Here is a 22,623-nt window from a genome sequence, read left to right as displayed (position 1 = left end):
TTGCGAGCCTGCCTGCTGTGTCAGTGAATGACAACCCTACATGATTTTTTTTTATTTATTTTTTTTATTTAATACAGATTTCAAGAGGCATTCTTTACTGTACTTGGAGTTGTTTCCACTGTCCTGTCAACGTGGACATTAGCTGCATGTCCACAGAAGGAGATTTCTGCTGTATTTGCATATTGTAAGATTTCTGTGGGTGAATAGGGCGGATGAACAGGCAAGTATTTTCCATGTCTGTACATGTTTTTTTTGCTAGAAATGTTTGACATGTTTAAAGTCTCACCTCTGCTGATGGCCAATAGAGCGTTTCAGTTAACCAAATGTTTACACACACACACACACACTTTTCACAGCATTTAAAGTTTGGGACTGAAAGCTGTAGTTAACACGCAAAGCAACATGCAGGCATGTTGACCAAAGCAATTAAAGTCGGGTGGTATCTGTGCTATGCTATTTGTATTGTGGCTTTTCTCAGCTCATTTCTCTTCCTGTGGTTCCCAAACCAACTTTTATGTGGATAAAAGTGATACTTTTGATTTTGAAAGTGGTACAGATGAGTAAAAGGATAGTTATTGCGGGAAAAGGGCGAGGCCTGATCTGTGAAATGTATACTGAGCTGTGTATCATTTTAAATTTCACACTTTTCTTTTGTTCATATATTTTGTGTCCCATGTTTTTTTTCTGCTCTGATTCTTCAGTTAATGTTTGTGCGTGTGGCTTCCTGCATTCCTCATCTGTACTCTTACCTATATTGGACAAAACCACTGCAGATATGAGCGCACTTGGAGATCGTCTCAAATACCAAAAGTCCCCTAGGTGGACTCTTGTAGCACAGCGACTCACTCATATCCACGTCTAGTGGCTCATTAATAGGTCTATCGTGCACATACCTGGTATTGCTCTTAAAGATACACGGTGTTCTTGCATTCATTTTTTTCTTCTTCAAATCACTGAAACACTTGGTAGCACAAACTATAACTCTAAAGGCTGGTGATTTGAGTAAAGCAAGCATAACTGTTAGCAGTTCTTCGAACAAGACTGGTGGGTCTTGTGTGTATGATTTATGTAAATAAAATCTTGACAATATTATTCTTGCAGCGTCTACTTTCTTAACATGTGACAAAACGTACTTGGATGGAAAAAGAATGACCTCTGACAATTTATTTAAATAAGAATGTATAACTCATACTTAAAATGTTGTGCATTTCTACACTGGAGAGGACGGATGAGCCTGTAAAATGAAAAAAAATAAAACTTTTACAATGTTTGGGTTTTGGTGGTCCAGGATCACAATGTATGAATCCTTAATTAATCCAAAAATTTCCAAAAATGTAATGGTAAATTATAGGTAAGCGTTCTTTCAACGTGTTATGATTCAGCAGCCGTTCTGCAGCTGGACCATCTGCAGGTACCTCTGGTTCAGAGGCAGTATGTGCCCACTGAGGTGAGAAGGTGTAGCTGCTTGTCCTTTGGCCCATCGCACGGTGTACCTTGGTAACACAAATAATTGAGACACTGGATTTTAAGCCCCCCCATGAAGGCAGTGCAGTGTGTATGTGTGCCCCCCCCCCCCGGTCCAGGGGGCGATGCTGAAATGATGCAACCAGAGGAGGGGGAGAGAGGATCATCCGGCTGCTGCCAGACTGAAAGAAACTGACGTCCGAAACCGATGCTGCCCGCAGTCCGAAGTTGTGAATAAGTGAACTGTTTTCTCCGCCAAATGAGCCGTCGTTGGACATTTATCAACGCGTCAAACACAAACATGAGAAGAACCGCAGGTATGAACGTTGTGCTTTTTCTACTCGCGGAGCGCTGTCTCTTCGCCGGCTATGCTAACATTGTTAGCCTAGCGATAGCATTAGCAGCCTTAGCTTTGGCGTCGCTTACTGACAGCTGTGGGAAATTAACTGGCTGAAAAAGTACGTACAAACCTCCTCTGAAGTGACGTTGATCACGAAGACTCCCTTTGTGCGTTCGTTGGTTTTAAAGGGCATAATAATACTGGTTTTAAAGACCATAAAACCAGATTTTTGGTTAGCTGTCAAGCTAGGAGAAATCACTTGGGCATTAACTAGAAAGTGTTTCAAAATAAGTCGTTTTTTCGTGAAGCCTTTTGTACTTTGCACATCTTGACTGAACTACGTCACCTACAGTTTAATATCTTTAAATTATTCCGCTTATGTAAAGTTTGACTCTGGTAAATTATCTTGGCTCGTACTATCTGCTTTAAAAAAACACATTACATACATTTACCTTTTTATGTAATCTATTAAACATCTACTTTCACTCTGGGTCTATTATGTTGCTCTATCGCTACTTAGAAATAATAACAATATTGTCTTTGAATAGTTGTCGAAGGGTTGTGCTTACGTGTCTAGCTTTGGGCCTTTTGTTTTGAAGGCCTGCAGCCAAACAGGAAGTAGAATTACTGACATTCCCTGCATGCCTGACCTAATGGCTTACTAGCCACCCGTGTTATCTCCTTGGTTTAAAGTCGATATTTTTTCGTATGTTGAAATGTGTCTTTACCCCACTGTTTTGGTTTGGAAGAAGAGTCTGCTTGAGGGGTTGAATGACACCGGGCTTGTGATACCGTTAGCTGCTAAATGTAGGACAATGTAAATGTCCCCCCCCCCCCCCCCTCAACCCCTCCAAGAAGAGTTAACAGGGAATTGATGCTGCAGCATGTCGGTGTCCTTTTGTTTATTTCCAAGGGGCATACTATTCCAGAGCTGTGGTCCCTGTGAGTATCTCGCTACATCCTCCCTCACTCTCAAACTCCCTCCGTTTAAATCATCTCCCCCTTTTGACCACAGATGTTTCCCAACTTTCCTGGAAATGCCTCCAGGAAGAGCAATATTTCACAGCCCACTCTTTAAATTGTCCTGGAGATCCTCCTTGGCTTTGCCTCGTCATTGCTTTGCTTTTAGATCATATTTTGTGAGGAAATCTCTCCAGTCTCAGGAACTTTGTCCCCAAGTGGGGTTAAATAAATACATATTTTTCCAAGACCACTTGATGGGTCTGGATCAAACTCATTTTTCACATTAAAGATCATTTAATTATTTTTCCTAGGCACGACTATTAATGCTAATGAAAAGTAACATTAAAAACATGGCATGGCGTGATCAGTTATTTACCGTTACAATTAAATTATTGAAAGCCTGGAATGCAATTAAACAAGCCATTTTTTATGAATAGCGACGCACATTATTGTATAATGAAATTCTCGGTTTGACAGTTTCTGCTCTGTCTCAGGCAGACTGGTGCCTGCTTGTCCACACACACACACACACACACACACCCCCAGTCACCGTTTTTCACTGTGGAGGCTTTCACCACAGGAAGCTGATGTTATGGCAGGGAGGTGCCTCCCCGCAGTTAAAGCATGAATAAGGACGGAGAGCAGGGAAGGGGTATTAATGCGTCACTAGACCACTACCGCTACCCCCCCCCAACTCTTCTCCTCTGTCCACACTCTACTGTTTCAACCGTGTCTTCCATCACAGGCTTTCTGCAGCTGTCTGTCAAGGAACACCACACACACACACACACACTTGTACCTTTGGCCAGCCTCGGATAAGATCCGTTGCTTTCCTTTAAACTGAAATTGAATACTGCAGCTCTATTTAATTTGGATAAGGATAAGGGTTATTGGCTTCTGGCTTATCGAGGAGCAGCTTGTGTGCTGCAGCACAGAGGGGGGTACGTGGCCAAATTCAGTCGAGGTGTATTTTTTTTTGCATATGTTATTTCAGTTAACCTCTTAGCTCTCAAAGCAAGGATAATGATGGACCTTTTTATATTCAATAGGCGTAATTGTTACGTTTCAAATTGTTCACCTTGTTTCTGATGTGTTGTAAGTTTTGAATTCTGGCACTAAGTTCCTCCTCAAAACGATTTATGCCGTCAGCCAATTATTTAGAATTTGTCTGCTGGAGGCAAGAAACCTTTTGATTTCTGTGTGGTTTGTTAACTATTTTAGCTAAAAGAATAATTGAACAATGTCCTGTGGAGTCACCAATAAAAATGTTATTTCTTTTTCCAGCATCACAATAACGGCCTTGTTTGCGATTTGGTGTGATTCATCACAGATGTTAGACGGGGGTGTGAGGGGGAAAACAACTCATTTTAAAGTACATTTTTACAAATGAACCCGGTAAAAGGCCAGTGTATATAAATGCTTGGTATGTGTTTTTAAGTTATGGTTTCTAAGTGTCTAAAGGTGTCGGCTTTGCAGAGTGAAAGAAAAGCCAAGTGGCCTCTGCTCCGCTTAGCTGCACTTTTGGTCCACAGCCTGCGCTCCCATGTCTACTCGGATCCAACGAGAAGAGATCTGCCTTTTTTTTTCGCTAGCTGCTCTCCATTTCAGACATCTGCTTTGACACACATTCAGTTGTTCAGAACGCTGGCCGCCGTGGTTGTTGAGTGCACACGTCGGGAAAACGCCCTTTTGGAACACGTTTTTTTGGGGGGGGGGAATAAACACATCTGCAGTCGGTACAGAGTTCGGTGTGAAGATAAGGGCCGCCAGGTGTTGCGTGTCTGAATATAGTCTGGCGCATGCTGGGTCCTGTTGATTTGTCGTCCGGCTCGAGCTGGAGGCCTTCGGCCGCTCGGTGGCGTGTGTGAATTTAGCAGCTGCATCAAGTGCGGGCAAGACGTTTCCCGGACATGTGTCCATATACCTTCACTGACTGTATATTAAGACAACCCGCAACAATGTAGTCCAGCTCTGGGTGACGCGCAGTGGGACGAGACCAAACGCACCTTCTCGGAGAACGGCTGCGTGGATGCAGATGTTAATGCGGAGGATGGTCACCCAAACAAAAAAGACACTGACTCTGGAAAGGTGCACGGATTTCATGGTGGACGTTCTATTTCTAATCACGAGGGGGCCAGAGAGGCTGCGGATGAAAACCCTCTGAGAGTTGAGTTTGTGTCATAACCCGAGTCTGGTTTCAGGGACTGAAATCTAGCAGCTGAGACACATTATTGGCCATTTCCTCCCGGGAGGCCGGGAAGATTGTTTTCTTTTGTTTGCTCGCGGCACTTTCTGTACACAACCCGTCTGTGGTCTGCTGGCATGTGACCCGTTTTTCTATGGCCTATAAGAACAGTACACGTGTTATTCTGAGGAAGGACTTCAATTGCTGCTACCTAGAAATATCTCCTTTTTTGTTTTTTATTATCTTGAAGTCCAATCAAACTCCGCCCAAGTCTTTCTAAAGGCTAGGATTGTGTGTCTTTGTTGTCCGGTCGAAATGAGCGAGGTGGAGATAAAAATTTCTTAGCACCGGACAGAAATAATAAGCCTAATAAATATCGTCTCTGGGAGGACAGGAAGGAATATCAAGCAAGTACGCTGGAAATGGAAGATTAGGTGCGGGATGAAAGATTTAAAGGGACATCTGTACCGAGGAGACGCGGCGCTTTTGAATAAAGGGCAGTTTAGTAGTTTAGTAGCAGGTGGTTTTTTGAATTCTCTGGAAGCATCAGAAGAGTGGGAGAGAACGGTTGATTATGGATTGTGAACCTCGGATGGGAGCTATTGTGTGCTGACCCCCCCTCCCCCCCCTCCCCTGCTGCTCCGGTTGAATCAGATCCTAAATATTGATTTGTTTTTGCAGTGTGTGTTTATTTAGTTTAAGGTTCATGGAAACGTTTCAGTGTGTGCAGCGTCTAAACATCCGGGCTCTCGCTACAATGCACTGGTCAACTCCTCACAGTGTTTTGTTTATGGAGTCCGATTTACTGCGGATCTTTTGATTATATGTATTTCCATATCGCGATAATAAACTCCCGCACGGTGGGGGACAACGGACCCGGAGATGGATTATTGCTGCGTTTCCAGCGTACAATAAATAACCTCTGCTCACTTTTTTTTTTTTTCCTCCTTCTGAAGAGCCTCCAAGCAAGAGGGCTCCAAATCGTTGCTAAAGCACTTACTCTTGGTCTCCAGCCGTGCCCCAAATGTCTTTTCTTGCTCTCGTGGCATCAAGTCAGGTTCTGCTCAGACCTGGAGGCAACATGCGCACAACGCTGCACAATGCCTCCTGGGTTTTATACAAGCTTTTCGTTATTTGGTTAACGACAGTTTCACTGCCCGATGACGACACACAACAGATGAATCCAACGTGGCTCCAGTTGAAATGGTGTGAGAGAATATTTTTGTCAATAATTCAAGCCATATTTTCGCAGCAATGCGCGAGGCACCACACCACCTTACGCTGCAAGAATCTGCTCCCATTAAATAGTTATGAGGATTTTTTTTTCTTTCTTCCTTCCTTCGGGGTCGTCGAGTTGTTTTTGAATAGAGCAACAGTAATTATGAACCGGTACGAGCACAACGGATTTCTTGGCAGTGCGAGATGATTATTCAGTGCATCGGAACGGTCGCCCCGGTAACCGCCGCTAACAGATTCATGTAACTGGTTGTGTTGGTTTGAGCTTTCACTTTGATGTGTTTTTTTTTTTCCTTCCTTTTTTGGTGGCCTCTGCTGATGATTATCAGGGAGAAGTAAGCAATGGAGAAACTCCGTCCTGCCTCTTCATCTTTGTCCGCGCTAACTAAGAAGCAGAGTGAGGACAGCAGCCAACCTCCCACTCAGATTAAACTCTTTTTATCCGCCGCAATATTTGTTACAGCTGACAGGCAAGCCAAACTCCGAGCCATCGCGCATACACAAGAGCCATCTAGTGGAGATACGGCTCGACCTTTTTCAATGTCCGCCAACCGACACCTGCATCACCTCCTGCAGCTGTCTCAGCAGCGACCAAATGTTAATGCGAAAATGACTTCACAAGTGTCCATCTTCTTTTGTAAAATAAGCTAATTAAAATGCCAACCCCTTTAGATTTCTAGAATAAAGCTCAGAAGCGACAGGCAGACTTTTTTTTTCTTTTTTTCTCCGGTGTGGTCTCACTGCCTTCAAGTGTTAAGGGAATAGCCTCCGTGGAAAGAATTCCTCTTCCATGGAAAATCGGAGCTATCACTCTGCGCGCTGACATACATTACCTTCCCCCCCCCCCCCCCCCCCCGCCCTCCTCTGTGCACAGATTGAGCCGCAGATGCATCGGCGTCACAGAGCTCAGTATGAAGAAGTCGGTCCGGCCCGCGGCGAGTAAAGGCAGCGGAGACCGAGGGAAGGCTGAGAGCGCAGCGACCTCCGGGGCCGCGAAGCCAGCAGCCAAGACGAGCGCCACGGCACCTCTGTCTAAGGTAGAACCCGTCACGTGATGGACTTGATGCGTGTGTGTGTGTGAATGATTTTCTTTTGTGTGAGTGAGCTCATTTATTTATTTTTTGTGCATGTTTGCTTTCAGGTGAAAAGCAACGATGATCTTTTAGCAGCGATGGCTGGAGGCAATCCGACGTCAAGTAATCCTGTGAATAAGACCAAGAGGACCGCCTCCGTGGGGACTAATGCTAGTAACCTAGACAGCAAGCCAAAGACCACGGCGGGTAATAGTCTATGAGATGAGATTTATCTTCATTAAGTTGTTTTTTACTGAAAATGTAAAGATGACTTTTTCTCCCTTTTTTCTCTCACCAGGTGCCTCATCCAAGCGGACAACCTCTTCGATTTCCAAGGAGCCGAATTCCTCACGAGAGCGTCTCCGCACGTCCAGGACGTCGGCCAGTAAGAAGCAGGCGGTGTCCGGGGCCGGGACGGGGGATGCGGCGGCGTCAGGGAAGCGCTCCCGAGGACAGCCTCCGGCGGAGTCCGATGGCCGTATGAGCAAGTCCAAATCCGACGGCCAGATCAGCGACAAGGTGGCTCTGGAGACCAAAGTCAAAGACCTGTTGGGTTTGGCTAAAAGCAAAGACGTGGAGATCCTCCACCTGCGCGGCGAGCTGAGGGACATGAGGGCCCAGCTCGGCTTGGGAGGGAAGGAAGAAGCCAGGGAGGAGGAGGAAGAGGAGGAAGAGGAGGAGCAGGTGGAGGAGCAGGTGGAGGAGGTGGAGAAGCCCCAGGTTTCAGCCATCACGGCGGCTGACGTGGAGTCGACGCTGATCCTCTTGCAGGAGCAGAACCAGTCCATCAGAGTGGAGCTCAACCTCCTGAAGAGTGAGAACCGGATGCTGAAGGACCGGCTCAACGCGCTGGGCTTCTCCCTGGAGCAGAGGCTGGACGCCTCCGACAAGCTGTTCAACTACGCCTGCCTCAGCCCGGACCTGGCCGCCGGCAGCGGGCAGAGTGACGGCGGCGGCACGGGCACCCTGACCTCCTCGGTGGAGGGCTCGGCCCCCGGCTCCCTGGAGGATCTGCTGGCGGGGCACCAGCACGGGGGCTCGGCGGACAACCTCGACAGCGAATCCAGCGAGGTCTACCAGGCGGTCACCTCCAGCGACGACGCCCTGGACGCGCCCTCCTCCTCGGAGTCGGAGAGCGCGCCGAGCCGCGAGCGCTCCCGCCGGGGCAGCAGCGACAACGCCAGCGAGGTGTCGGTGGCCTGCCTGACGGAGCGCATCCACCAGATGGAGGAGAACCAGCACAGCACGGCCGAGGAGCTGCAGGCCACGCTGCAGGAGCTGGCCGACCTGCAGCAGATCACGCAGGAGCTCAACGGGGAGAACGAGCGGCTGGGCGAAGAGAAGGCGATCCTCATGGACTCGCTGTGCCAGCAGAGCGACAAGCTGGAGCTGTACGGCCGCCAGATCGAGTACCTGCGCGCGCTGCTGGACGACCACCACGTCTCCTACGGCCTGGAGGAGGACATCAAGAGCGGCCGCTACCTGGAGCTGGAGCAGCGCTACTCGGACCTGTCGGACAACGCCCACTTTGACAGGGAGCAGCTGCTCGGAGTCCAGCAGCACCTGTCCAACACCCTGAAGATGGCCGAGCAGGACAACGCCGAGGCCCAAGAGATGATCGGGGCGCTGAAGGAGCGGAACCACCAGATGGAGCGCATCATGGAGTCGGAGAGGCAGGGTCGAGCCGCCATGGGGGCCGCCCTCGAGGAGTACAAGGCGGCGGTGAGCAGCGACCAGGCGGAGCTGAGCCGCTGCAGGAGCCAGCTGGACCAGGAGAGGCAGCGGGTGGCCGAGTTGTACTCGCTGCACACGGCCGGGGACAAAAACGACATCTGCCAGCTGCTGGAAGGGGTACGGCAGGGGAAGGAGGAGGCGGAGGCCAAGGCGGCCAAGCTGCAGGAGGAGCTGGCGCAAGCCCACGGTGAACTCGCCCGGCTGCAGGAGACTTTCAGTAAGGTTAGTTTGACGAGTGGAAGAGATTGCGGGATGTCAAGTTGGCCTCATTAACAAACCGGTGTGTGTGTGTGGGGCATCCATTTCCTGAAGCCGTGAGATGCTAAATTTAAGTGTTTGGCCTAGATTGGATAGAGAGTTTAATTGCCTTTGGAGGCTTGAGTCAGATTTGGCCTTGAAAAATGTCACGTGTCCTCCTTCCTGTTATCGATGGGACCAACAACCAACATAACACCACAGAGAGGACGTATTTAACTCGCACACAATGTGCACATCTGTCGATAACTGTCACACAGCTTTGTTGCACGATAGTCCGCCGACTGCTTCTTGGCTCGTTAATGAAATGGAGGACCGCTCTTCCTGTGCGTGCAGCTGGACCGGGACTACAGGCACTTCCAGGAGCAGGTGCAGCAGCAGATGGCGGAGCAGGAGCGCGTCCTGGAGAAGCAGCGCGCGGAGCTGCAGGAGAAGGAGACCGAGATCGCGGACATGAAGGAAACCATCTTTGAGCTGGAGGACGAGGTGGAGCAGCACCGCGCCCTTAAACTCCACGACAACCTCATCATCACGGACCTGGAGAGTAAGCGGGCTGAGCGCACGCAGAGCCGGTTGGAAACTCGTTGTCTTGGTCCGGCTCGCCGGCTAGTCAACATGCATTTACCTCTCTACTGCGTTTCAGACTCCATGAAGAAGCTGCAGGACCAGAAGCACGACATGGAGAGGGAGATTAAGATTCTTCACCGCAAACTGAGGGTAAGCAGGGTAAGCCATGCAGCGGGGTGGGCGGACTGGGGTCGCTTTCCTTTTAGCATGGAGCTCTTTGATTTGGATTCCTTCACTAGAAGGAAGGATAACAGTACGCGAGACTATTTCAAACTATTGACTTGTAAATGTAAAGATGGACGACGTATCCTCACTTCCTCCAAAACTTTGCTGTTAAAGAGCTGCCTCATCGCACTCGTGACATTATTATGAGCCAAAGTCTGCGTGGAAGGGATCAGAGGGTGGAGCCACACTTTCAAGGTCCCGCCCATACACCCCCCCCCCCCAAATGCGAGCATGGCCTTTTTAATGAGAGCCACCTAGATACAGACACAATAACCTGTCTATCTCTATGAATAACTTAATAACAAAATTGACAGATGTTGTATTATAGAAAGCCATTGTTTTCAGATCTACGTGATGTATTTAAGCTGCCAATCATAGTTCTAGAAAGCTACAGCTCCTCTTGACTTTCCTACTCCACGTCAGTACCAGCTGTCAATCATGCTGTTGCCACCGACCTGCATATGACATTCAAAAAACCACAACCACAATTATCTGAAAAACACTTTATTTGCAAATCATTTGACGTGTATTTTAATTTTTCCGTGTCCAATCTACTAACCAGGAAGGGCTTCAAAGCCCTACTGCTAAACACCAGGGGCAATCTTATAATCCATATAAACTCTTAATGCGTGCGTGCGAGTGCAGGAGGAGTCGATGGAGTGGCGTCAGTTCCAGGCGGATCTGCAGACGGCGGTCGTCATCGCTAACGACATCAAGTCCGAGGCGCAGGAGGAGATCGGAGACCTGCGGCGCCGGCTGCAGGAAAACCAGGAGAAGAACGAGAAGCTGTGCAAGGAGCTGGACGAGGTCAAGAGCCGCAAGTAAGGCCCGCGGAGAGACGCTCGGACGAGCTCCACCGGTCACGCTGACCTCGTCCGTCTGATGTCTGTAAATCTAAATGAGGGAAAATCTAACTTGACATCCATTTATCTCTGATGAACGGTGCCTTTTACACCATAAACGAATGCAATTTCCCTTCCAAGTTCACCATAATTCCCCCTACAGCATGTTTCCATCCCGTAAATTGGCCTTGGAGTTGTGAGTGTGCGTACCGAGCCGCGTCCTGTGTGTTTCCCAGGCAGGACGAGGAGCGAGGCCGAGTGTATAACTACATGAACGCGGTGGAGAGGGACCTGGCGGCTCTCAGGCAGGGGATGGGTCTCAGCCGCCGATCCTCCACCTCCTCGGAGCCCTCGCCCACCGTCAAGACCCTCATCAAGAGCTTCGACAGCGCCTCGCAAGGTACCGCACGGCCGCCCTCCTCGCTCGGAAAACCGCTTGCTTTGGGGGGGGTTGAGGGGCAGGGGGGGGGTTGTTTCGGTCGCTCGCGTGTTGAACTGACTCCGTAGCCAAACTGAGCAGTTTGTGTTCTTGTCCCTTTTCACCTTCAACTCAGGCCCACCTTCTAACGGGAGTCCCTGCACGACGCCGACCGCCGCCGCCGCTCCGCTGCCGCGCACCCCCCTCAGCCCGAGTCCCATGAAGACGCCCCCAGCCGCGGCTGTCTCGCCCATACAGGTACAGCAGGCAGAGGCTTTATGGGAACACCTTTCTGCAGCGTTACCTTTCGCAACGGTTGCCTTTTTTTTATGAGGTTAGTTAGAACCTCTGTACTGAGTACATGACAACCTGCCTGTGGCTTTGCTGGAAGGAATTTAAAACTACAGAACATGGAAAGCATATTGTTAATAGTGTTCCAAAAAGGTGATTAAACACGCTTTAGCAGGGGGTCAAAATGTTGAGTATTTTTCACAGTGAAGTGTTTTTTTATTTTTTTTGATAAACCAACCCACTCTTGTCGGGTTCTTCTGAAAATGAAATGTTTTCTTTGTGAGACACACATCCTGTCATTTTTATATTTGTGGTTTTTTAGCGGGCAGGTACTTTTTGTCACGGTTTCTCAGAACGGAAGATACTTCCCACTCATTGTCACACCTTTAGTATGAATGTAAAACGAGAATAATTGGCAAGATACTATAAATAAGTTTTACTTAAAATTAAATTTGTTTTTTTATAACCAATGTGAATCATCATTTAATAATATGGCCATATGGTTATAATAAGTCATAAATTGGTGGATATAGCCTTATGTTTTACTATATAGTAGTAGTATTTAGAAGTAGTGTAGTTTAGGCTGCCATAATCACCAATTCTAGAGACATTCTGTTTTCTTTGGACATCAACAATTTGTTTGGCTATTTAGTTAAATGCTATGTTTCATTCTCATTTAAGACCCCTCTACAGGATTTGTAATGCAGGGGGCTGCCGTTGTTTTTTCGCTGTTTCAGAGACACTCCGTACCCGGCTCCATGTCAGCAGCCAAGCCGCTCTCGTCCCTGAGCGACAAGAGGCCCAGCTACACAGACCTCACCATGCCAGGTGAGTCGGTCGCTCCGACACACAGCGGAATGAGTTCAGAGCCGGGTCTCACACACACACACACACACACACACACACACAGGAAATGCCCGAGTCCTTTGCCCCCTTCTACAGTTGCGTCACAGTGAAGAAGCGCCTAACGGGAGGGGACCTCTCTCGTGAGAAATTAACCGGTTTCCCCTCCGACACCCTGGAGTTGGCAGGGAGCAGGTTCACTGTATGTTGACTTCATGTTGGAGTTAATCAAAACACTGGAGTGGACGATAAGAGGGAGAAGATGAACTGCCACGTAATGTCACATTTCCCACGGCTCGTTCTCACCAGTGAGGAGTTCAAGTGTTCATCCGTGAACGTGCAGACTTGGCCATGGTCTCCACTGTTTCCATTTATTTTTCTCTTGAGTTGTTCTCCAGTATTTCCTGAGCTCAAAAGGGGCTGGAATGTGGTTCTTTATTGACCCCGTTGTCTAATTTCAGGAGATGTCGCGCTATAGAAGCGCTGTATGTGATGTAAACACTTTGTTGTACCCACAGCCGAGCACCTTCTCAGGGGAACCTCTGCTAGCCGACCTGCGTCTGTCCACCAGAGGGGCTCCAACATGGACTCCACCAAGACGATATCGGGTCAGAGAGCCTAGCTAAGTCATATGAACTCAGTTTAAACTAACTCAGTCGATGGTTTATTTATGCAATCGTGTCCCCCCCCCATCCCGAGCAGTGTCCCGTCGGAGCAGCGAGGAGATAAAGAGGGACATGTCTGCTCCGGATTCCTCCTCCAGCTCCCTGATGGCCATGAGTGCCGCCTCGTCGCCGCTCTCCCTGTCTTCCTCCTCCCCCACCGCCTCCATCACCCCCACAGCACGCAGCCGCCTAAGGTACCACCCGCCGGGCCGCCGACCCCCCCGGCGCGCTGCTCTGATACGGCCGGGTCGCATCCTTGACGTGCCCCTCGTTGTTCTGTAGTCGTGATCGCTCTCCTCAACAACGACAACAACAACACAAACCCTGGTGGCTCCTAGCTGCTGTGATCTGTTCGCCTCGCTGACATTGCCAAAAATCACACGTGTCTCCTGTGCGGCCCCTTTGCAGAGAAGAGAGAAAGGACCCGCTGTCGGCACTGGCCCGGGAGTACGGAGGCTCCAAGAGAAACGCCCTGCTGAAGTGGTGCCAGAAGAAGACAGAGGGTTATCAGGTAGGAGCAGTGCAGGGGACCAGCTCATGCCATCCGATTAACCAATGAAGTTCAAGGTTTTACACGTCACGGCCTGTTTGCAGTAGTCTGGGAGTGAAAAGGAAGGTTAAGGGTATCAAGTATGTCAATTAACCTTTTCTGTAAGTCAATGCAGATGGTTGTTTTCCACGAGTCATTTGAATGAAGCAAATGTGAAGCAAACAAAGAGGACATGCAGCATCATTTCCTGTGAATCCCTCAAACATACTTACTTCACTTCAAACCTAGCACAAAATATAAATACTTTTTTCTTAAGAAATTCCGACCATCACTAAACTATGCTGTGAGGTCATTAAACTCTTTTTGTACAGTATAAATGTGTCTTTGCTGGGGGGGTTTTCTCGCCTGTCCAATGAGACACTGATTGAAATCAAAATTCACCTTTCTAGACCTCTGCCGGGATAATGAATAATCACCGCCAGGTGTGTCCAGATTGTCTTGCCATGTTTACTCCTTTTTTCTTTTTAAATATGTCTTTTGGTTACCATGGCACCAGGGTTGCTCCCCAGGAAGTTTGCAACATTTCACACATCCTGCGAGCGCCCTACCTGACAAAAACACCAGGCTATCTGCGACACTATCCAGATAGTAGTTGAGGAGACTTGTGGACAGTGGTGGTTTAGAATCACAGATTTACAGCTCCTGCAAAGGTCATAAGGGGGGGGTGGGGGATTGAAAAAAGTGCTATGAGTGAGTACTGTTGACACATCATATAAAATCCGAGGTCTGTCGTGAGATGAAGCCACTGAGCTCTGTGCTTAAATCATTTTAAAGACTTCCGTGACCGCTGAGTTTATTGTGGCCGTATTGTCTTTTGTTTTTCAGAACATTGACATCACGAACTTCAGCAGCAGCTGGAACGACGGCCTGGCCTTCTGCGCGGTGCTGCACACCTACCTGCCCGCACACATCCCCTACCAGGAGCTCACCAGCCAGGAGAAGGCAAGTAGGGCCCCCGTGAGAGCCCCCCGACCTTTATTTTTAAGCCGCCACGCCTCCTGTCATCCATCACCTGGCGGTGCACAGTGTGACTTTGACTCTCTCTTCTTTTTCCTCAGAGGAGAAACTTCACCTTGGCTTTCCAGGCTGCAGAGAGTGTGGGCATCAAATGCACTCTGGTAAGCCGGATGCCATTATGAAAATGACTTTATTGTGATGAATAGAACTGAAATAATGGCAGAACTGTACCACAAGTGTAAAGGAGGGGGAAGAAATCCAGACACACCTTTGGCTCAGATGAAATGCCTTGATAAAGATATTATGTAATCTCACAGGAATGTGGACAGAAACACATTTGTCTTTCTCTCTTTGCCCAATTTTAGTTCTTACTCCCTTTTTTTTTTTATAATTCCCTCTTACTCGTAAATATTTGTATCATACGCCAGAGATGAACCACAGTACCTGGAATCCAAACTCTGCAGATAGACGTTGCTTACATACACAGAGCTTTATTTTAAACCCTTGTGTATATCCCAAACATTTTTAATAAAGCATTGTTTTGGGAGGCGTTATCTTAGCAAATATGAAGTAAATGCGATGCAACATGTTAGTTAGGTGTAGGATGATTTTGTTTGCTGTGGAGAAAATGAGGATTGCTCTTTCCTTTTCCAGTCTTTATGCTAAACTGAGCTAACCTTCGTGTGGCTCTAGCTCCTTACTAAGCGCACACACTGAGTGACGTCAGTCTCCTCATCTAACTCTCAGGAAGACGGAACCAAGGGGTTAAATACACATGTGGTCTGGTTTATAAGTATATAAATTGTTATATAGTCTTTCCTTGACTACCCAGGATGTAAAGCATGTCTCTTTCCGTCTCTCTCTGTGTTCCAGGACATAAATGAGATGGTGCACACGGAGCGGCCGGACTGGCAAAGTGTCATGACTTACGTTACGGCCATTTACAAGTACTTTGAGACCTGACTCTGCCGCCATCTCCCCCACCCTGCAGCACAATCTCTCGACCCCCCCCCCCCCCCCCAGTATTAAGCATCCACTGTTACACTACTTAGCCACGATATCTTCTTCTTCTTCTTCTTTCGGTCCACGTCTGAAAAGAGCTGCATGAAAAAGGAAGTGCCTTCTACCTGGCGAATAATATTCCTTCACCCTCAAAACTAGTTTCCAGGGGGGGGGGGGAAATCCTGCAATTCTGACTTTTGAATCATTTGCGGGGGGAAACTTCTACGCAAACGACCCTCATTCCCCAAAACGACCAACATTACAAGACAAGACGCAGCCTTATTGCACCAAGTCTTCCAGACGTCACAGAAAGATACAGGTGCCTCTCTCTCTTCTGGTGGATAAAGTGCCTGTGTGAGGGGACCAGGAAATGCGCTCTCCCTACGTGCCAAACCTCCACAGAAGTCGGCAGTGTTTTTTTTGTTTTTTTTTGAAGCAGGAGATTTTCAGGAGCCGTTGCCATATCTGCTTCGCCGCCTTTCCGATTGTAGATTTCTGACATGATTGCTTAAGGGGACGGATGCGCCGCTGCAGACGGCTACTACGCCAGCATCGGCTCGTGACTGACAGAGATATGCCGTGTTCTGCGGATCTGCCACACGTGAGGCAGCGCGGACGCCTGCTGACCGGTGCGTGCAGAGACAATGAGGGTTTGCACTTGGACCCTTTTTTCATTCGGCACATTCATGCACACGGCATCGTTTCATCGTTACCAAAAATATGAGCGAGTAGTATTCAGTCGTTTGATCAAATGTGTGTTTTCCCTGTTTTGGGAATTATGCCTGGAACAAGGAGCTGGTTAGTTAAGCGTGGCATAAACAAAACGCTCACTCATTCAGACACGTTACCTGTTAATTATCTCTTTAGTGCTAGAGGCTGCTTAGAGGGGCTTGTTGGCAGCTTTATATCGAACAAAGCCAGGTAAGCTGTTTCCTCTCTGGTTCCCAGTCCTGATGCTAAGCTAAACCAGTCACCAGTGAGGGGCTCCAATCCTCTCGCCCTTCAACCGGCAGGACGGCAAAGAAATTGTATTTCCTAAAACCCTATATCATTTCTATGTGTCATCATTCATTTTCACCTCAAAATATGCCCAAGTAATTGGACAATTCATTGCACCATTGCAATATTTAGTGTGTTAATACTGACGTGGTGTTAGGCAAGTAGTTTGGGAAACTACTGTTTTGAAATTCTTAGGATGACTTAGTTATTATAGAGATACTTTGTAGCACACAATGTCATAGAATTTGTGCGATTTCAGTCAGTACCATTAATGTGCACAGAAACTTTAAGTCCCCTTATTTTGTATTTAGAAGCACTATAGAAACATGTCATTAATGGTTTATAGCGCTGTGTAATGTAGTTTTAAGAGCTTTAAGGACAGTTTGAATGTTTAATAATGTATTCTTTGTCAACAGTAATAACTTCTAACAAGATTTATTTATATAATTACAACTGATTCACTATATAGTCCTTTATTTATCTGTTAGTATAGCAGCCTCCACTTATGGGTGTCCACAGGAAGAATTACAGTTGTAGAAAGATACATTAATAAACACTAATTTATGTTTACAGCTGGGTTTTAAGTAAATAATCAGTCGTTTAAATGTATACATGATCCTTCAAAATGCTAAATAAGGGGATTTAAAGTAATGCGCCACCATGTTATGCGGTCTGACTGCTGTGTTTATCTTGCCTCGACATGCCAAGTTCACTGTATTTATTTTTGCATGGTTAACAACCCTGGTAGTGAGGTCATTGCTTTATGTGTGTGTGTGTGTGTCTGGAGTGTAAGTGAATTTATTAGACAGACAGTAAGTAGCTGCACTGAGATAAGCTGTTCGTATTCCGCACCAACTTCCTGCCTTAACAGTTCAGCCGAGGGAAAGCGACATTTCAGACCGCGTTTATCTTTGCATTGTGTCGCAGTGTGCAACCGGTCACTAAAAACAAGGCCCTTCTGGTTTGAGCCCCTCGAGGAACGCCAGTGGTGCGTGATGATGGTCACTAACCGTTTTTCGTCTCGTATTTTTAGAAGCGCATCCTGCCCAGCAACATCCACACTGTGTGTGTGTGTGTGTGGCTGCGGGGGACATTCAGTGATTTAAGATAGCACAAGAATCTACAACAATGACATTTTCGTGTGTGTGTGTGTGTGTGTGTGCGATTGAATATTTAATGAGTTCTGAAAGCACCGTCTCTGTTGACAGCGGTTTTGTTGCTGAGGATTGTCAGCCAGCGGTTTTTACGGTGTCCCGCGCGGGCCCCACGTGTGTTTTTTTTATTATTTTTATTTTTTTTATTGGTCCCGTCAGCAACGTCCCGAGAGCTCCGGAAAGACTCGAAGCCTCTCCCATCGTGGAAGTGGAATGTGTTTCGGCTTTACGAGGCCCCGCGTGTGTTCATCCATCGAGTGATGGATGAACGCGAGCGGAGACCAGGCGGCTCGTGAAAGCAAGGAAGCACATTCCACCTCCACGTGACGCATTCGCGAGGGACACGTTACGCCACTCGGGACCGGAGATGTGTACAGCTTTACCACAACGAGCAAAGCAAATGTGAAAAGTCAACCTACATTTATTTTTCTTTGTTTACTTGAAAAATGCTCTGAAAAGTCCACTGAACCTGCTTTACTTTTTTTTAATTTAGTATTCCATGTTGCCTTTTTTATTTTTATAATCCATTCCGCCTTTTTTTTGTTTTTTTTTACGTGAATTGTTTTCCCTCATTACACTACATGCAGTGCTGAAATGGGCCCTTTGACAGGGTGTATGTGTGAGTGTCAAGGGACTAAGCTACAGTATTAAGTGCACACTACGATGATAATCAGTAAGAAATAAACAAAACAAAAAACATTCTGTCCTGTCCAACATTCTTCATTTTTTTTCCTTCTTCTTGGACCATTGAAACCGACTCATTTGTCGTCTTTGTCTCGGTAAGTGGTTTTAACTTTAGGGTGAGAATGGCTGTGATTGGCTTGGCTTGATGGCTTGACTGGAGGAATTAAGTGTTTCGCAATCAGAAACGCTGAAGTGACGACACACACTCTGCACGCGCTCAGTAGGAATCTGGAGAGTAATTTCACCTCAATGGAAGTTTGGATTATTTTAAATTTAATCTCTAGGTTATTTTTTCCCTTTAGTTTAAAATGTAACATTACATTTTAATGTTGTATAAAATAGTGTCGTACTATACAATAAAACATTTTTTTTTTTTACTTATTGAGAAAATTTTAAAAATGATAAACTGGAACATTCGCGTGTCATCTAAGGACACATCTGAACATCTTTTAACTGATGGAAACACGGACCACGGCGGGCTGAAAATGTTGTGTGGGGTGTGCGTGCGTGTGCGTGCGTGCGCGTGCGTGTGGTGTGTGTGGGGGGAGAGAGAGAGACAGACAGAGAGAGAGAGAGAGAGAGAGAGAGAGAGAGAGGAAACCGCTTCATCCGCCGGAGTCATTCACAGAAGAAGCGGGTTTATTGCGAGCGCAGAATTTGCCCAAACCTCCGTCCCGCTGTGGAAGGGAACCCGTTTACGTTTAGAACTCGTCGTTCAGTGCGAAGGAAAATCAGTCATTTACTTTTATTCATAAGCCTTTTTTTGTGTGTGTGTGTTATTTATCATCTCTTCGTCATTGCCGGAAATCCTCTGCAAGGCAAACGGTAAGTTACAAAAAGTTAAATTCTACATTCAAAAAAAAAATCAAACGCACCCCTGTATTTAGTGTTTACATTCATCATCATACGTTAAATTAGGTTTGTTCCGAGTTTTGTTTTGCTCCTAACCGTGAGTCTATATATACATAAATAATAAAGGCAGCATGCAGAGCAGCGGGACTTTAAAGACAAATGCGTGTTGGTTTCCCCCCACCTGTGGGAACAAAACCAAGCAGGAAGTCCTTGCACTGGGGGGGGGGTCGAAATGACCTCACCCCCTGACCTCCACTGGGCGGATGAAGCTGTGTGGGGCCCCAGGTATGACGTTAGGCCCCTAAAAAACTCTCTTTATAGCCTCATCCGGGGGCTAAAGGTACAAACGACAGACTGTGTTTACCTAAGGGGGGGGGGGGGGGACCTGAGGGTGCTACTACACTGTGGGGTCAGGGTGCTGTTATCTGTTGTCAGCTGTACGGCTGCAGGAGGGAAGTAACAATACCACTACACAATATCTCAGGGAATGAATTAAAAAGAGCAAAATAGCAACATTAGCAGGTCCAAAGCATAATAGTGTAATCAGGGGGTGGCACAACAAAGCTATATATATATATATATATACAAATTAATGGATGAATGAAGAAATAACATGCTGGCATCTCTGGTTGCAGGGTGAAGTGCGATTGTACAGAAGTGTACGAGGTTAATTACCCCACACTTCTCATTTTGAATGATTAGCTTAGAAAACATTGTTGAGTTAGTAAACCACGGCCCGTTTGGATTAAATGGAATGATAAAGCAGTGTGTGCGTTGGGGCGGGGCCACCTAGTGATTGTCAGGTTGATACCACGCCGCTGGGTGTGGTCCGTGTTTTAGGCTCACAGCTTTAACCCCTTTTGCATTTTACAGTCGTCAAAGTTGATTTTGCCGCTAAATGTCTTCTTAATGTCGTACTTAACAACTTGTTTGTCGTTCCTCGTTGTAAAAAAAAAAAAAATCAAGGATTCAAAGCTCTAGTCCAAAGATCCAGTGGGTGACGTCACACTTTTATGCTTGAAATTTTAAATGTATTACCTTAAATGAGTCATAATCTATTATCTGGTATTTCATGATTACCTACAATATATAATCCTAGTCCGCCATGACTGAAGTGTTCAAGTAATTACTGATTCATTCTTCCCTTGTTTCTTATTTTTCTAATTAACTCGTTAACTAATCATTAGCTACTTTAAAATTGAGACTGATTCTGTAAAGTTTCACTTGTAGTTAGTTCTTCATTCATTTTTGATTTGTTCAAAATTAGATTGACACGTAGCAAGCCTGGCTGGTGAGTCATGTTTAATGCTGCAGTGGATATTAATAGAAATCCTGTTATGGAAAGTTTGAACAAACTATGTTTAAATCAAATCAATTAGTTAAACAAGACATGGTTTTGGGGGGCGGGGGGGGCACTACATTACCGGGTCACACTCACACCGGTAAAAAAAATATATATATATAGCGAATGCAAACATGTAAAGATGGGGCCCTATGTCACATGGTTGCACTTGAGAAAATGAAAGCGAAAGAAAGGGAACCGACACTGTTCCATCCGCACCCCCAGAGAGGCTCATGTCAGAGGCTAAATGCACGCACAAAGCCTTCGATCCGGCTCCTGAGATTCAGAAAACATGAAGTCATTTGCAGTGTGTGTTGAGGCTCTCGGTGAGTGTCTCATGGACACTGGTCTGCAGAGCTGAACGCCGTCCTCCCCGCTCGGCCTGCAGCCAAGTCGCCACTCAGGGCGTCCGTCGGCAGCGGGTTCGTCTCGGGGAGGCCGAGCGCTCCGATGGCTGTTCCTCCCCCCCGTGCTTCCACTGCGTGGCGGCACCAGTACGATCAGGGGGATCTGTTGTTTTCACGTTGTTTTTCCCCCCCAGAACATTTTCATCTAAATGCAAATATTATTTAAATTTTAACCCTGTGCTAAAGATCTTAAAAAAAAATGAATCCCCACTGTCCCTTGTTTCATAATCAACCTCATGACAGGTTGTTATTAAGCATTGCCTGCATGGAAGTCACTGCCGCATCTTCCAGAAATTCATTTTTCCACCCCGTTCTTCTGGGATTTGTCTTTTGGACGAATACATTAAACATTATGGTACGTCTATGACCTCGAGACAAACTAAGTCCCAGGGCTCACAGTTAAGGGACCAACAAAAACTGTATTTTAAGTCAAATAGAGCGAACAAATGAAACTCTTGAGAAGTATCGTCTTTGAAATAACAAAGTCTTTGGTATTGATGAAAACCTCTTATCCAACCCAAAGGGAAAACTCTTAAACTCAGAGAGCAAAGACCGCTTTGTTCCACCACAGCTGTAATCTCCAAAAACCTCATTGTAACCTCAAGAAACGTTCCCATGAGAGAATTCAGTTCCCAAAAAAACCAGCAGGTTTCTGTTTGTTAAGCCTTTTATGGACAAAGGCTCACACAAATCAGACAATCGTGTGATCCACAAATTGGGGATTTAGCGTGTTGGCCATATTTCTCACAAGAACTGTACTTCAAGATGCCTCAAAGACCTAAATTAGCATGAGCATCAGTAGGGCCTTATCGAGAAAAAGTTTTGAGAATAAACCTTCTGAACTTTCACACATCTGATCCATCGTATTAAATCACCCAAAGTTACATTTTTAAATGTTTTTCTCTCATGACTGAAATAAGCGATGATCAAAGCTAAAGTTTGGAAAATAACCCCTTTACACCAATAAATTCAGCTGGCCTTCTTCATCAGGACTTTTTCGAGTGTGTTTTCGTATCGCATTTGACATCAAGTGTTGCCAAAACAAACAGCTGAACACTGTGATTCATAACTGTTATTGGTTTGTTCGGCCATGAGGCCACACCAGCATCACCTTCCTGCAGCACGAGCCCTGCCCACTTCAAACCCTCCGAAATCTAGCTCCCTCAGACGTGACCGACGGCTCACGAGGGTTTAGGATTCAGCTCCAAATATTCCCCAAAAAAGTATTTCGCAACGGGCTCAAAAAACAAGCACTGATGGGCTGTAGGGTGAATGAAAAGCGAAAAGTCTCTTCAAAATGTTTCCTGCAGACTTCTGCCCTTGTTTAAGCCTCTGTAAAGGTGTTCGGGTTAAAATTAAATTCTGGTTAACTGTTTTTGGGAAAAGCAAAAATAGATAATGTCAACAAAGCATCTTGGGTTTGCTAAAAAAAACTGTTGAGATCGACTTCCTGTGTTGTAAAACCATTTCCTCTTTTTTTACTTCTGTTCCCCTTCGGGGAAACACAGAGTTTTGTCCAACGTTGCGTCGTCGGCCGCCGGGGGAAGGACGCGAGGTGGGGAGACGGCGGAGGAT

The 22,623-nt window shown here is 46.6% G+C and overlaps 1 protein-coding gene across 2 annotated transcripts; it reads left to right on the top strand.

Annotated features, from left to right (window-relative positions):
* The first annotated feature begins 1,575 nt into the window (after positions 1 to 1,575).
* On the top strand, positions 1,576 to 18,657 carry specc1la (sperm antigen with calponin homology and coiled-coil domains 1-like a). 2 transcript variants are annotated; one of them, XM_062562486.1, is made up of 16 exons: positions 1,576 to 1,781; positions 7,063 to 7,225; positions 7,330 to 7,468; positions 7,560 to 9,217; positions 9,587 to 9,794; positions 9,894 to 9,976; positions 10,688 to 10,863; positions 11,121 to 11,284; positions 11,439 to 11,560; positions 12,331 to 12,421; positions 12,955 to 13,044; positions 13,139 to 13,295; positions 13,510 to 13,612; positions 14,477 to 14,593; positions 14,710 to 14,769; positions 15,482 to 18,657. In XM_062562486.1, exons 2-16 carry the CDS (start codon positions 7,100 to 7,102, stop codon positions 15,569 to 15,571), a joined length of 3,384 nt encoding a protein of 1,127 aa, XP_062418470.1. In that variant the 5' UTR covers positions 1,576 to 1,781; positions 7,063 to 7,099; the 3' UTR covers positions 15,572 to 18,657. The 2 variants fall into 2 exon arrangements, with proteins under 2 accessions (XP_062418470.1, XP_037338721.2); XM_037482824.2 differs by having other exon boundaries at positions 1,577 to 1,781; positions 9,894 to 9,967.
* Positions 18,658 to 22,623: the final 3,966 nt, after the last annotated feature.

This window comes from Pungitius pungitius, chromosome 5, assembly GCF_949316345.1.
Source record: "Pungitius pungitius chromosome 5, fPunPun2.1, whole genome shotgun sequence".
Classification (NCBI taxonomy): Eukaryota; Metazoa; Chordata; class Actinopteri; order Perciformes; family Gasterosteidae; genus Pungitius; species Pungitius pungitius.
Note: the sequence above shows the minus strand (reverse complement) of the source record. Positions and strands in the feature narration are given on the sequence as shown.